General features: G+C 40.8%; 1 protein-coding gene across 3 annotated transcripts in view; it reads left to right on the top strand.

Moving 5' to 3' along the window:
• The window catches only part of RELA (RELA proto-oncogene, NF-kB subunit), a 130,705-nt gene that overhangs the window by 40,234 nt on the left and 73,225 nt on the right, over positions 1-17,246 (top strand). For all 3 annotated transcript variants that reach the window (XM_040409478.1, XM_040409477.1, XM_040409480.1), the window contains one exon: positions 14,952-15,100. In XM_040409478.1, coding sequence (XP_040265412.1) covers positions 14,952-15,100 — 149 coding nt within the window. The remainder of the gene's footprint in view (positions 1-14,951; positions 15,101-17,246) is intronic.

Here is a 17,246-nt window from a genome sequence, read left to right as displayed (position 1 = left end):
ACTTTTCCGAGGTTGCCAGTCCCGGCTCTGTTAAACAGCTGATGCATCCTGCACTTAGGGAAGATGTTAAAAAAACATAGTCCATGTCCGGTAAAGCCATTGATGGGGTGGTTTCCTCTCCATCCCTGCATCAAATGGATCGAGTAAAACAAACAAAAGTCCCTGAACTTTTGTCGGTCCAATACTGTATTTAAATAACACTTTCCAATATTACCATAGAGGTCCTTTGCAAAAGCAAAATAAACTTTGCTAAACTCTAAACCTAGTTTAATTATGTGTATTAAGATTAATTAATAACTGCCGCTGATCGTAGCTCCCAGCTATGCGATTCTGCTGCCGGCACCTGTATTAAAGGTTAATTATCATTGTTTCCCATCCCCCCCCAGTATTAAAATCATTGGTGGCAGGGTCCCCTTCTCATTGGTGGCAGCTTCTGATCGGACCCCAGCAGTGTAATCCTAGGGCTCGGATCGGTTACCATGGCAGCCAGGACGCTACTGAGGCCCTGGCTGCCATGGTAATCTCCCTGCTGCTGTCTGCACAAAGCACAGGGCAGCAGGGAGAGTGTGAGGTCCTATTCACCCTAATAGAGCTCTATTAGGGTGAATAGGACAAGGGATGAAAAGATCCCAGGTTCTAGCCCCTAAGGGGGCTAATAGTTATTAAATAAAAAGTAAAAAAAAATCCCACCAAATTATTAAGTATAAATCACCCCCTTTCCCAATTTTACATATAAAATATATAAACATATTACATATCGCCACGTCCAAACTATTAAAATATAAATAAAATCTATGCGGTGAACGGCGGAACAGAAAAAAAAAACGAAAAACTGCGCGATTCGCCATTTTTTTTAAATGCGGAATGCACATGGCTTTTTGGGCATTTTATTTTTTTCGCGTGGTATCGACTATCAAAATACTTTTTATGGTACCAAAATTTTGATTCGATTTTATCGCAACAACCCTAAATGAAACTTTAAATCAAAACTTATACATATAATTTATTCGTGAACCTTCCAATGTGGTTTTGTGACTTACTTTCTGCACTTAATACTATTTTGGTTTGCAGAAGTACACAACTTCTCTTGATGTTGAAGTGAATAGGCTGTTTTTTTCATGAAGAAACACAGGACTTCTCATCTTTCCTGGGAGTGTCTTGTAACTAGGGGATGGACCCTGGGGCTGTCTGTGTCTGTGATGTCCATCTTGTCCTCCTCCCTCCCCTCTAGGTCATCTAAGTCCACCCCTTCTGTTGGGGCGTTGTGATCCTCTCTTTCAGTCAGTTTATCAAGAATTCATCCAACTTTCCTAAGACACATACTTCAGCAAAGGCAGAGCTATACAAACTAGAAGGGAGATGGGACCATAAAATACCACTATCTGTGTGAGTCTATATCCCTTAACAGCCCTTAAGGACCCAGGACGAGAGTGCTCGTCCTAAATGGCCGGTACTTTGTGCCCCAGAATGAGCATTCTCGTCTTGTGGTTCGCCTCCACCCCCATCTGTGGTGACGCCATCAGCAGCAGGGATCTGGCTGTTACTGATTGCCGGATCCCTGCTGCATCCACCAGCATCGGTGATGACACAGATGCCAAAAAGTGTAGTATGGAGCAACCAAGAATCATATGTACCCCAAAATAGTACCAATAAAACTGGCACCTTATCCCCTAGTTTCCAAAATAGGGTCACTTTTTGGGAGTTTCTACTTTAATCGTGCATCGGGGGGCTTTAAATTGGACATGGCATCTAAAAACCAGTCCACAAAATCTGCCTTCCAAAAACCATATGGCGCTCCTTTTTTTCTGCGCCTTGCCATGTGCCTTTACATCAGTTTACGACCACATGTGGGGTATTTCTGTAAACCGCAGAATCGGGGTAATAAATTTTAATATTTGTTTGGCTGTTAACCCTCTGTGTTAAAGAAAAAAATTTGATTTAAAATGGAAAATCTGCCAAAAAAGTGAAATTTAGAAATGTCATCTCCATTTTCCTTTAATTCTTGTGGAACACCTAAAGGGTTAACAAAGTTCGTAAAATCAGTTGTGAGTAACTTGAGGGCTATAGTTTCTACAATGGGCTCATTTATGGGGGTGGGGGGGGGGGGTTCCACTATTTAAGCCCCACAAAGTGACTTCAGACCTGAACTGGTCCTTAAAGTGTGTTTTGGAAATATTCTTAAAAATTTTAAGAATTGCTTCTAAAATTCTACGCCTTCTAACGTTCTAAAAAAATAAAATGACACATGGGGAATGTTGAGTAATAAATATTTCATGAGGTATCACTTTCTGTTTTAAAAGCAGAGAAATAGAAATTTAGAATTTTTTTCAATTTTTTGGTAAATTTTGGATTTTTTATTTTTTTTTAGAAGAAAAGGTGAAACCCATTGACTCAAATTTATGACTGTCATGAAGTACAATGTGTCACGAGAAAACAATATCAGAATGGCTTGGAAATAAGTGTTCCAAAATTATTACCACATAAAGTAACACATGTCGATTTGCAAAAAAATGGCCTGGGTGGGAGGGTGAAAACTGGCCCGGGGTAGAAGGGGTTAACATCACAGGAGCTGTGATGTCCTCAATCTGCAAGCTTTAAATTCAGAGTCTTACAGATTTTAATTTGAACCTGCTCAGTTCTAAAACTTCCAATAAAAAAACATTGCTAGATTCTACCAAGCCTAGTATAGTTCCACTCGCAGCTCATAGCAGATTTAAGCCGAATGCACACGGCCATGTTTCACGGCCGTGAGCGGTCCGTGGTACCACGGCCTGGATTCCTGCTGAGAGCAGGAGCGCACGGTGTCATTGGTTGCTATGACGCCGTGCGCTTCATGCCGCCGCACTACAGTAATACTCGTATGGATCATACGAGTGTATTACTGTAGTGCAGCGGTGGCATGAAGCGCACGGCGTCATAGCAACCAATGACGCCGTGCGCTCCTGCTCTCAGCAGGAATCCAGGCTGTGTTGCCACGGACCGCTCACGGCCGTGTGCATTCGGCTTTACACAACACGTGCAACCCTAATAATCCGCCTGCAGATTATTAATTCCCACAAATGCCTGGGTTCCCATTCGGAGTGGCGGGTCCAAACTACCATCTCTATGTAACACCCTATCAACGATAAGCATATTTATTTGCTCAAATACCACTTCTGACACCAAGTGTAACGTAATGTGAATTCAACATATTGAGAATGGAAAAAGCTTACGCAGGCTAAGTGAATAAATAGGTTTCCTTTAACCACACTTAGCATAAAGGTGATGACATATTTACTAACTGTACTGAAGGCAGTATAAAGTAGTGACAGAAATGCTAATTTCAGTGGTGTCACTCATCAGGTAAAAGTAAGTGGTTGCCGAGAACCAGTATCATAATCCCTGCAGCCCAGGCCTTGAAAAGAGTCACGGCCACCTGAGCAGTCATAGTTATTCATGATTTCCTGCTCTCCCGCCCACCTGCTGATGACTGACAGTCTTCTACCTAGTTTTCTCCCTTTCTCTCTAAGACAGAACTGCCATCTCTAACCTCCCTGGACCATCCTTTTCTGAATTCCACAGTGCACCAGCATTGACTTTTCATTCATAACTCCCTGGACCCAGGAGACTGGATGATTTCCCCCCCCCCCCCTTCTGACAATGCATATGTGTGTGTGTACATAGTCTGTGTGTGTGTGTGTGTGTGTGTATGTATGTATATGTGTGTGTATGTATGTATATGTGTGTGTAATATATATATATATATATATATATATATATATATATATATATATATATATATATATATATATATATATATATATATATATATATTCTCTATCTATCTCTATCCAGAAAAAGGACGGCACTCCAGCAGGAAAAAGGTGAAGAAATTTCTTAAATTAACCCTACGGTGCAACGTTTCGGCTCAACTGAGCCTTTCTTAAGCCTTGAGAAAGGCTCAGTTGAGCCGAAACGTTGCACCGTATGGTTGATTAAAGAAATTTCTTCACCTTTTTCCTGCTGGAGTGCCGTCCTTTTTCTGGATATATTGGTTGGGGTAAGAGGTCAAGAGGTCGATTCCCCAGGAGCGTGCACCCGTGTTTTCCTATTGCAGTCAGTGCCGCCATTTTTCTTTTGTATATATGTGTGTATATATATATATATATATATATATATATATATATATATATATATATATATATATATTATACACACTCCCCTAAAGAATTATTAGGTACACCTGTTCTATTTCTCATTAATGCAATTATCTAGTCAACCAATCACATGGCAGTTGCTTCAATGCATTTAGGGGGGTGCTCCTGGTCAAGACAATCTCCTGAACTCCAAACTGAATGTCAGAATGGGAAAGAAAGGTGATTTAAGCAATTTTGAGCGTGGCATGGTTGTTGGTGCCAGACGGGCCGGATTTTCACGCACAACCATTTCTAGGGTTTACAAAGAATGGTGTGAAAAGGGAAAAACATCCAGTATGCGGCAGTCCTGTGGGCAAAAATGCCTTGTTGATGCTAGAGGTCAGAGGAGAATGGGATGACTGATTCAAGCTGATAGAAGAGCAACGTTGACTGAAATAACCACTCGTTACAACCGAGGTATGCAGCAAAGCATTTGTGAAGCCACAACACGCACAACCTTGAGGCGGATGGGCTACAACAGCAGAAGACCCCACCGGGTACCACTCATCTCCACTACAAATAGGGAAAAGAGGCTACAATTTGCACGAGCTCACCAAAATTGGGCTGTTCAAGACTGGAAAAATGTTGCCTGGTCTGAGTCTCGATTTCTGTTGAGACATTCAAATGGTAGAGTCCGAATTTGGCGTAAACAGAATGAGAACATGTATCCAGCCTCTGATGGCTACTTCCAGCAGGATAATGCACCATGTCACAAAGCTCGAATAATTTCAAATTGGTTTCTTGAACATGACAATGAGTTCACTGTACTAAAATGGCCCCCACAGTCACCAGATCTCAACCCAATAGAGCATCTTTGGGATGTGGTGGAACTGCAACTCCTATCAATATGGGCCAACATTTCTAAAGAATGCTATCAGCACCTTGTTGAATCAATGCCACGTAGAATTAATAATTCTTTAGGTGTGTGTGTGTGTGTGTGTATATGTGTGTGTATATATGTATATACAGGGAGTCCAGAATTATTAGGCAAGTTGTATTTTTGAGGATTAATTTTATTATTGAACAACAACCATGTTCTCAATGAACCCAAAAAACTCTAATATCAAAGCTGAATATTTTTGGAAGTAGTTTTTAGTTTGTTTTTAGTTTTAGCTATTTTAGGGGGATATCTGTGTGTGCAGGTGACTATTACTGTGCATAATTATTAGGCAACTTAACAAAAAACAAATATATACACATTTAAATTATTTATTATTACCAGTGAAACCAATATAACATCTCAACATTCACAAATATACATTTCTGACATTCAAAAACAAAACAAAAACAAATCAGTGACCAATATAGCCACCTTTCTTTGCAAGGACACTCAAAAGCCTGCCATCCATGGATTCTGTCAGTGTTTTGATCTGTTCACCATCAACATTGCGTGCAGCAGCAACCACAGCCTCCCAGACACTGTTCAGAGAGGTGTACTGTTTTCCCTCCTTGTAAATCTCACATTTGATGATGGACCACAGGTTCTCAATGGGGTTCAGATCAGGTGAACAAGGAGGCCATGTCATTAGATTTTCTTCTTTTATACCCTTTCTTGCCAGCCACGCTGTGGAGTACTTGGACGCGTGTGATGGAGCATTGTCCTGCATGAAAATCATGTTTTTCTTGAAGGATGCAGACTTCTTCCTGTACCACTGCTTGAAGAAGGTGTCTTCCAGAAACTGGCAGTAGGACTGGGAGTTGAGCTTGACTCCATCCTCAACCCGAAAAGGCCCCACAAGCTCATCTTTGATGATACCAGCCCAAACCAGTACTCCACCTCCACCTTGCTGGCGTCTGAGTCGGACTGGAGCTCTCTGCCCTTTACCAATCCAGCCACGGGCCCATCCATCTGGCCCATCAAGACTCACTCTCATTTCATCAGTCCATAAAACCTTAGAAAAATCAGTCTTGAGATATTTCTTGGCCCAGTCTTGACGTTTCAGCTTGTGTGTCTTGTTCAGTGGTGGTCTTCTTTCAGCCTTTCTTACCTTGGCCATGTCTCTGAGTATTGCACACCTTGTGCTTTTGGGCACTCCAGTGATGTTGCAGCTCTGAAATATGGCCAAACTGGTGGCAAGTGGCATCTTGACAGCTGCACGCTTGACTTTTCTCAGTTCATGGGCAGTTATTTTTCGCCTTGGTTTTTCCACACGCTTCTTGCGACCCTGTTGACTATTTTGAATGAAACGCTTGATTGTTCGATGATCACGCTTCAGAAGCTTTGCAATTTTAAGAGTGCTGCATCCCTCTGCAAGATATCTCACTATTTTTGACTTTTCTGAGCCTGTCAAGTCCTTCTTTTGACCCATTTTGCCAAAGGAAAGGAAGTTGCCTAATAATTATGCACACCTAATATAGGGTGTTGATGTCATTAGACCACACCCCTTCTCATTACAGAGATGCACATCACCTAATATGCTTAATTGGTAGTAGGCTTTCGAGCCTATACAGCTTGGAGTAAGACAACATGCATAAAGAGGATGATGTGGTCAAAATACTCATTTGCCTAATAATTCTGCACGCAGTGTGTGTGTGTATATATATATATATATATATATATATATATATATATATATATATAATTTAAAAAAATATATATATATTATTTTATTTTTTTCCTGTATAGAACTTTTTTTCCCCAGATCTCTTCTCTGAAGGTCCTTTGCCTTCCTACTGCTATTACAAAGGGGGATTTGTATCACCTGTTAATTTTTACTCTAGGTTTTTATTTTTCTCTATCTGGGGTTATTCCTTAGTTTCCTCCAGACGTAGATTTCTTCTCTCTAAGCTTGTGCCTTTGGAATTCCTTGTTGTAAATTCTTTGGATGCTACCTGGTCTTTGAGCCATTGAGTCTTTTCTCTTAGGGCTGGAAATATGATCCGTTTGACAGCTGCTTTTCCCATTTTGTCCCAGCCCCCCCTTAGTGTCAGCTTCCTAGTGGTTGGGCCTATAGCCATGATGCTGTCTGCACCAATTTCACATTCAACTTGGGCATTTGTGGTTTTTTAATGTGTTGAAGATAGAAGAATAAAGCTATTGATTATCATTGGTCTAAATTAATCTTGAACCCATAGAGGTATATGTGATGAAAGTGGTGTACCCTTAAGGACCTTGCCAGTTTTTACCTTCCTGCCCAGGGCATTTTTTGCAAATCTGACATGTCACTTTATTTAATGATAACTTTAAAACGCTTTTACTTATCCAAGTTGTACTTCATGACAGTGGTAAATTTGAGTCAAAATATTTCATTTTTATTTATAAAAAAAAATACCAAATTTACTAAATATTTGGAAAAATTATAAATTTTCAAAATTTCAATTTCTCTGCTTTTAAAACAGATATTGATACCTCCTAAAATAGTTATTACTTTATATTTACCATATGTCTGCTTCATGTTTGGATCATTTTGTAAATTACATTTTCTTTTTTTTGGGACGTTAAAAGGTTTAGAAGCAAACCTTGAAACTTTTCAGAAAATTTCCACAACCCACTTTTTAAGGACCAGTTCAGATCTGAAGTCACTTTGTGAGGCTTACTTATTAGAAACTACCCATAAATGGTCCCATTTTAGAAACTATACCCCTCAAGGTATTCAAAACTGATTTTACAAGAATTACAGAAAAATGGAGATGAAATTTCAGAATTTCACTTTTATGGCAGATTTTCAATTTTAATCCATTTTTTTTCCAGTTACAAAGCAAGGGTTAACAGCCAAACAAAACTCAATACTTATTGCCCTGATTCTTTAGTTTAACGAAACACCCCATATGTGGTCATAAATTCCTGTACGGGCACACGGCAGAGCGCAGAAGAAAAGTAACATCATATGGTTTTTGAAAGACAGATTTCACTGGGATAATTTTAAGTTGCCATGTCACATTTGAAGACCCCCTGATGCACAACTAGAGTAGAAACTCCCCCAAAAAATGACCCCATTTTGGAAACTGCAGGGTAAGGTGGCAGTTTTGTTGGTACAATTTTAGGGTACATATGATTCTTGGTTGCTCTATATTACACTTTTTGTGAGGCAAGGTAACAAAAAATAGCTGTTTTGGCACCGTTTTTATTTTTTGTTTACAATGTTCATCTAACAGGTTAGATCATGTGGTATTTTTATAGAGCAGGTTGTCACAGACGCGACAATACCAAATGACTACTTTTTGGTTGTTTCAGTTTTACATAATAAAGCATTTTTGAAAGATTTTTTAGTGTCCAGCCATAGTTTTATTTTTTGGGCGACTGTCTTATTTAGGGGCTCATTTTTTTTGGTATGAAATGAAGGTTTGATTGGTACTATTTTATGGTGCATATAACTTTTTGATCGCTTGAGATTACACTTTTTGTAATGTAAGGTGCCAAAAAAAGGCTTTTTTTTTTTTTTTTTTTTACACTTTTTTTTATTTATTTTTTATGGTGTTCACTTGAGGGGTTAGTGCATGTAATATTTTTATACAGCAGGTTCTTATGGACGCGGAGATACCCAATATGTATACTTTTATTTATTTAACCCCTTAAGGACCTAGGACGTACCGGTACGCCCTATTTCCCGAGTCCTTAAGGACCCAGGACGTACCGGTACGTCCTGACTTAAAATCTGTATTCCGGCGCCCCAGGGGTTAATTGGAACGGGATTTCGGCTGAAATCATTCAGCCGGCATCCCGTAACAATGCAGGGGGGGGTCATTTGACCCCCCCGTATCGGCGATCGCAGCAAACCGCAGGTCAATTCAGACCTGCGGTTTGCTGCGCTTTTTGCAGTTTCTGATCGCCGCGGTCCCTGACCGCGGGGATCAGAAACTTTAGAGTGGCTAAAATAAATATTTTTCACCCCCCCCTGCACCCCTGCACGATTTTATGCCGGCGGGTGGTGCGGGGGGGGTGTCGCAGGCGGTGGGGGCGTTGCGGGAGGCGGGCGGTGCGGCAGGCGGGATCGCGATCCCCCGCCCGCCTCCCCATGAACGATCGTTGGCTTCTAGTGGTTGTACCAGGGTGCCAGCACATTGCTGGCACCCTGGTATAAACGGCTGACATCTGTGAAGATGTCAGCCGTTTAACCCTTTCCATACCGCGGTCCGTACGGACCGCTGTATGGAAAAAGTTAACTGTCATCGATCAGGGAGCTCCCTCCCTCTCCATCGGGGGGCTGCTGTGCCTTTGCAGCCCCCCGATGGAGAGGGAGAGAGCCCCCCTCAGCCCCGTGCTTACCCTTCCCCGTCTGCGAAGTTCTGAGTAGACGGGGAGGGTTCCCATGGCAACAGGACGCCTGCTCAGGCGTCCTGCTGTCCATGGTGCTGAACAGATCTGTGCTAAAAGCACAGATCTGTTCAGTGTAAGTAAAATACAGTACAGAACAATATATATTGTACTGTACTGTATTATACAGACATCAGACCCACTGGATCTTCAAGAACCAAGTTAGTCTGGGTCACAAAAATGTAAAAAAAAAGTGAAAAAAGTTAAGATAAAAAAAAAACATTTATCACTGAATAAAAATTAAAAAAATGAAATAAACTACACATATTAGGTATCGCCGCGTCCGTAACGACCTGATCTATAAAATGGTCATGTTACTTTCCCCGCACGGTGAACGCCATAAAAATAAAAAAATAAAAACTATGAGAAAATTGAAATTTTGCCCACCTTACTTCCCAAAAAAGGTAATAAAAGTGATCAAAAAAGTCGCATGTACGCCAAAATAGTACCAATCAAACCGTCATCTCATCCCGCAAAAAATGAGACCCTACTCAAGATAATCGCCCAAAAGCTGAAAAAACTATGGCTCTTAGACTATGGAGACACTAAAACATGATTTTTTTTTTTTTCAAAAATGAACTCATTCTGTAAAACTTACATAAATAAAAAAAAAGTATACATATTAGGTATCGCCGCGTCCGTATCGACCGGCTCTATAAAAATATCACATGACCTAACCCCTCAGATGACCACCGTAAAAAAAATAAAAATAAAAACCGTGTAAAAAAAGCCATTTTTTGCCATCTTACGTCACAAAAAGTGTAATAGCAAGCGATCAAAAAGTCATATGCACCCCAAAATACTGCCAATCAAACCGTCATCTCATCCCGCAAAAAATGAGACCCTACTCAACATAATCCCCCAAAAACTGAAAAAACTATGGCTCTTAGAATATGGAGACACTAAAACATTTTTTTGGTTTTAAAAATGAAGTTATTGTATAAAACTTACATAAATAAAAAAAAATGTATACATATTAGGTATCGCCGCATCCGCGACAACCTGCTCTATAAAAATACCACATGATCTAACCTGTCAGATGAATGTTGTAAATAACAAAAAAAAAAAAACGTGCCAAAAAAGCTATTTCTTGTTACCTTGCTGCACAAAAAGTGTAATATAGAGCAACCAAAAATCATATGTACCCTAAACTAGTACCAACAAAACTGCCACCCTATCCCGTAGTTTCTAAAATGGAGTCACTTTTTTGGAGTTTTTACTCTAGGGGTGCATCAGGGGGGCTTCAAATGGGACATGGTGTAAAAAAAAACAGTCCAGCAAAACCTGCCTTCCAAAAACCGTATGGAATTCCTTTCCTTCTGCGCCCTGCCGTGTGCCCGTACAGCGGTTTACGACCACATATGGGGTGTTTCTGTAAACTACAGAATCAGGGCCATAAATATTGAGTTTTGTTTGGCTGTTAACCCTTGCTTTGTAACTGGAAAAAAAATATTAAAATGGAAAATCTGCCAAAAATGTGAAATTTTGAAATTGTGTCTCTATTTTCCATTAAATCTTGTGCAACACCTAAAGGGTTAACAAAGTTTGTAAAATCAGTTTTGAATAGCTTGAGGGGTGTAGTTTCTTAGATGGGGTCACTTTTATGGAATTTCTAATCTAGGGGTGCATCAGGGGGGCTTCAAATGGGACATGGTGTCAAAAAACCAGTCCAGCAAAATCTGGCTTCCAAAAACCAAACCGCGCACCTTTCACTCTACGCCCTACTGTGTGCCCGTACAGTAGTTTACGGCCACATATGGGGTGTTTCTGTAAACGGCAGAGTCAGGGCAATAAAGATACAATCTTGTTTGGCTGTTAACCCTTGCTTTGTTAGTGGAAAAAATGGGTTAAAATTGAAAATTAGGCAAAAAAATGAAATTCTCAAATTTCATCCCCATTTGCCAATAACTCTTGTGCAACACCTAAAGGGTTAACGACGTATGTAAAATCAGTTTTGAATACCTTGAGGGGTGTAGTTTCTTAGATGGGGTCACTTTTAGGGAGTTTCTCCTCTAGGGGTGCATCAGGGGGCTTCAAATGGGACATGGTGTCAAAAAACCAGTCCATAAAAATCAGCCTTCCAAAAACCAAACGGCGCACCTTTCACTCTACGCCCCGCTGTGTGGCCGTACAGTAGTTTACGATCACATATTGGGTGTTTCTGTAAACGGCAGAGTCAGGGCAATAAAGATACAATCTTGTTTGGTTGTTAACCCTTGCTTTGTTAGTGGAAAAAATGGGTTAAAATGAAAAATTTGCCAAAAATATGAAATTCTCAAATTTCCTCCCCATTTGCCAATAACTCTTGTGCAACACCTAAAGGGTTAACAATGTATGCAAAATCAGTTTTGAATACCTTGAGGGGTGTAGTTTCTTAGATGGGGTCATTTTTGGGTGGTTTCTATTATGTAAGCCTCGCAAAGTGACTTCAGACCTGAACTGGTCGCTAAAAATTGAGTTTTTGTAAATTTCTGAAAAATTTCAAGATTTGCTTCTAAACTTCTAAGCCTTATAACATCCCCAAAAAATAAAATATTATTCCCAAAACAATTCAAACATGAAGTAGACATATGGGGAATGTAAAGTCATCACAATTTTTTGGGGTATTACTATGTATTACAGAAGTAGAGAAACTGAAACTTTGAAATTTGCTAATTTTTTTCAAATTTTTGGTAAATTAGGTATTTTTTTGTGCAAAAAAAATAATTTTTTTGACTTCATTTTACCAGTGTCATGAAGTACAATATGTGACGAAAAAACAATCTCAGAATGGCCTGGATAAGTCAAAGCGTTTTAAAGTTATGAGCACTTAAAGTGACACTGGTCAGATTTGCAAAAAATGGCCTGGTCCTTAAGGTGAAAATGAGCCCGGTCCTTAAGGGGTTAAGTTTTACACAATAACTGCATTTAAAAAAATAATAATCATGTTTTAGTGTCTCTATATTCTGAGAGCCATAGTTTTATTTTTATTTTTTGAGTGATTGTCTTAGGTAGGGTCTCCTTTTTTGCGGGATAAGTTGATGGTTTGATTGGTACTATTTTGGGATGCGTATGACTTTGATCGCTTGGTATTACACTTTTTGTGATGTAAGGTGTTCACCTGAGAGGTTAGGTCATGTTATATTTTTATAGAGCATGTTACGGATGCGGCGATACATAATATGTCTACTTTAAAAAAAAATTTTTTTTACATTTAACACAATAGAAGCATTTTTGAAACAAAAGAAAATCGTGTTTTAGTGTCTCCATAGTCTGAGAGCCATATATTTAAAAAAAAATTTTTTATTTATAAATATTTTTTTTTGCCAATTGTCTTAGGTAAAGGCTAATTTTTTTGTAGGGTGAGATGACTGTTTGGTACTATTTTAGGGTACATACTACTTTTTGATCACTTGGTATTACACTTTTTGTGATGAAAGGAGACCAAAAATTTGTATTTTTTTTTTTTTTTTTTGTGTTAAGCACAGTTTTTTATAAAAATCTTTTTACGGTGTTGACCAGACAGGGTGGATCATGTGATGGTTTTTTATAGAGCAGGTTGTTACGCATGCAGTGATACGTAATGTTTTTTTTTTTTTCTTCAATTTTTTACAATTTTATGTATTTTTATGGGAAAGGTGTTTTTTTTTTTTTAGTTTTTTTTTATTATTAAAAACACTTTTTTATTTCACTTTTAATATTTTTTCTTTTTGTCCCTCTATGGGACTTCAACATTACAGGGTCTGATCCCTGTTTCAATGCAGTACAATACATCTGTATTGTACTGCATTGACTGTCAGTGTATTACACAGTGTAATACACTGATAGTTTGCCTATGAGACCCAGCCTGGGGGCTGGGCCTCATAGGTCTCCGTACATGCCGGCACCCAAAGCCTTGGAATGGCTTGGGGCTGCCATGGCAACCATCGGATCCCCGCCACCGCAGTGCGGGGACCCGATGGCTAAGGAGAGGGAGCACAAACCTCCCATATGCTGCGTTCAGTGCTAACCGCAGCATAGGAGGGGGTTAATCCACCGGCATCGGCGTTATCACCGATGCTGGTGGATGCAGCAGGGATTCGACTGTTGGAAACAGCTGGACCGCACATTGATGGGGAGGAAGGACTGCAGGATGAGAATGCTCGTCCTAGGGCGTAAAAACACACACACATCTAAATTCAGCTGCAATTCAGGGACAGGGATATACACTTGCCCCTTGGGAATTTTAATCCGCTTCTGATCTGCAAACTTTCTGTTGGAGATAGCTGGGGTGGCACCAGACGCTCCCATTTCAGTGGGAGTTGTTGGTTTCCTAGGCAACCTGTCAGAGTCTATAAACTGGATGCAGGAAGCCATTTTGTGGTGTGCGTTCAGAGAGCAGTAGAATAGAGAGCTGTATTATCACGGCACTGACAACGATATCCAATGTTTGCAGGACTCTAGACATAACCTAAGATATAGAGCCTAGATACTACTCATTTCATGCCCTATGTCTTGTCTACCATTTTTCTGTAAATCTTTGAAAATGCACCTTGTTACAACTGACTTTGTTCCATTAAAAAGAACTATTTCTTTTTAATTGTCTGTTTCCTTTCTCTCTGAAATATTAACAGCTTGAGAATTTAACTTCCTTCAGGAAAGAATTAGTATATTCCAGTGTTATGGCTAAGATTTAATTGTATGACGAATGTATATGTATGGTGACTGTCCAATCGGATGTGGGTCATCTGAGAAGAGATTAGTGTGTCCAGGAAAGTGACAAATAGATCTTTTGGTATAGTTCCCAAGTGTTACAGTGCAATCGGTCATAAGCGATCGATAAGATATCGATCGACAGAGAGCAAGTTGATGCTTAATTGACGGTAGATTACAGTATCAAAACCCCTGATCCTCAGGTTTAGTCTGGTTCTTTTTACGTTGTGGGGAGTTAATGCTTTGATTCTCAATACCTATATATTGTCACGGCCATGTTACGCGGACAGGCTCTTTCCGGGCCGGCGCCTGTGTTACCGGTAGCAACTGGAGGTGGTTGCGCAGAGTTAGCTTGGCTGTGGACGCGGTACATGACAGTATGTTTGTTTTTAACTTTTTCACAAGGCTAAAGGTTCTTTGATGGTTTAAAAAAAATCATGGCATGTAAATGAGTATTTAGTCTCATGCATTACTGTGTCTTTTTAATAGAAAAAGCTTGACAACCTTTAGCATAAGTTCAGACTCTCCACGTTTTAATGGATTAAAAACTGCCGTAACTGCCCTGTGTTAACCTAACCTTAGGTAGTTGGCTGTTCCTTTACTCTGCTTGCTTTTTATTCTGGCTGTTGTGTACTATAGGAGAAAGCAATTCAAGACTCTTTTTCCTTCAAAGCCATAAAACAAGTCGTCCTCCTCCTGTTCTAGATCATACTGCCTGTAGATAGAGTAGCATTTTCAGCATCATAGATTCCCGTGGAACTATGTTTTTTCAAGAAAGGGTAAAATATATCTTGAGATCATTGCAGGAGTCTGTTAAAAATTTGTGTGCATCTTGAATTTTTTACTTGCAGGTAAACAATTACCAAGGGCCAGCCCGTATAAGGATATCGCTGGTTACAAAAGATGCACCCTATAAACCACATCCTCATGAACTTGTCGGAAAAGATTGCAAAGATGGTTATTATGAGGCTGACCTGTCACTGGATCGTAATATCCACAGGTAATTATTAACATACTTAAAGGGATTATCCCATGATTAATGTAAAAAAATTAAAATCAGACATCGTATAGTATATAGCAATACCTTTCTGACAAAGCTAGAACCAGCCCTGTACCTCACATGGATCCAGAGATCTCCACATTCATTGCTCTAGATTAAAGGGAACCTGTCATCAACTTTATGCTGCCCATACTAACGGCAGAATAACGTAGAGACAGGTGAGTTGACTTCAGAGGTCTGTCATTTATAAGTTAAAAGTGGTTGCTGAGAACCAACATCACAATCATTGCAGACTGGACCTGGAAACGAGTCCCGGCCATCTGAGAAGAATCATGGTTATTCATGAATTCCTGCTCTCCCGCCCACCTGCTGATTGACAGTCTTCTACCTAGTTGTCTCCAATCATCAGCAGATGGGCGGGAGAGCAGGAGATTATGAATAACCTGATTCTTCTCAGGTAGATTTGACTCTTTTCCAGGCCCGGGCTGCAATGATTATTATGCTGGTTCTCAGCAACTACTTACTATTAGCTCATGAGTGGCACATCGCTGAAATCAGCATTTCAGTCACTATTTTATGCTGCCCCAGTGAGGTCAGCATAAAGTTGATGACAGGTTCCCTTTAATATCAAGCTGACAGCTCAAGAGGAGTGTCTTTTCTGCCTCAGCTCAGGGGGCGTGTCCAGGCTCTCCCTATCACAGCTCAGGGGGCGTGTCCAGGCTCTCCCTATCACAGCTCAGGAGGCAGATAAAGGATGATGCTGAGCATGTGCGGCCATATCGGTGAGCAGGACAAAGAAATAAGAAATAGGTGGTCATACAGATACATTTTATTGAATAACTCGGTGGCTATGTTACATTTTTTTGTTACATGCAATTACAAAAGTATTCATATCCAGGTTACCGAACAGTGGGGAGCTGAGCAGATTGATATATAGTTTTGTGGGATGAGATGCAGTAAAACTTGTATTTTATGTATTTAAATGTGTGCTGTTTCTGATCTCCATTGTACACGGAGAGGTATTATCATTGAGAACATTCAATATGTCAGTGTTAGGGCTGCAGTAAACGATTATTTAAGTAATCGAGTATTCTATCGATTATTTTTTACGAATAATCGAGTAATCTAATAAGAAAAACATTCTTAAAATAATGTATTGCTTTATAAAAATGTCCCCCTTTCCCAGTGCCATCAGTTCAGCAGCCCCTCCATGCCATGTCCCCTAGTGCCCCCATGATGGCACTGCCATCAGCCCCTCCGTCCAGATTGCCATGATATCCCCCTTCCCCAGTGCCTCCATGCCATCCGCCATGTCCCCCACTCCCCCAGTGTCATCAGATCAGCAGCCCCTCCATGCCATGTCCCCCATTGCTCCCATGATGGCACTGCCATCAGCCCCTCCATGCCATCCAGATTGCCATGATGTCCACCTTCCCCAGTGCCTCCTATGCCATCCACCATGTCCCCCAGTGCCATCAGATCAGCAGCCCCTCCATGCCATGTCCCCTAGTGCCCCCATGATGGCACTGCCATTAGCCCCTCCATCCAGATTGCCATGATGTGCCCCCATGCCATCCACCATGTCCCCCACTCCCCCAGATCAACCTTCCGAGTGCCTAATCACAGGTGCCCCCATTAACCCCTCTTCCCCTCCCCCCCAATACTTTTATACATGGCAAATCATAGGTGCTCCCATTAACCCCTCTAACGCCAATAACTTTATACATGCAAAACCACAGCTGCCCACATTTCCCCATGCCAAATCACAGGTGCCACCAATTTACCAGCACCCCGCCCCCCCCCCCCTCCCTCGCGCGCGCGCGCCTCTGCTAACTTTATACTTACCTTTCAGTGCAGAGTGCGCCGACACACGGAGTCCGCAGGAGACGCGTCTTCATCCCAGCATGCACTGGGGACCTGACGTCACACACAGCGTCAGCCAGCGCACTGACGATGTGTGAACGCAAGGTCCTGCAGCGCGGTGCCGACGGGAGGCCACGGAGCGGTGAGTGAGAAGCTTAATTTCACTCACGCTCCGTGGTCATGTGATTTAAACGAATCCTCGATGCAGAAAAACTGCATCGAGGATTTTTTTGCCTCGATTACATCGATTAATCGTTTCAGCCCTAGTCAGTGTGTATTCAGA

This window comes from Bufo bufo, chromosome 10, assembly GCF_905171765.1.
Source record: "Bufo bufo chromosome 10, aBufBuf1.1, whole genome shotgun sequence".
Classification (NCBI taxonomy): domain Eukaryota; kingdom Metazoa; phylum Chordata; class Amphibia; order Anura; family Bufonidae; genus Bufo; species Bufo bufo.
This window is presented reverse-complemented; position numbering and strand designations above follow the sequence as displayed.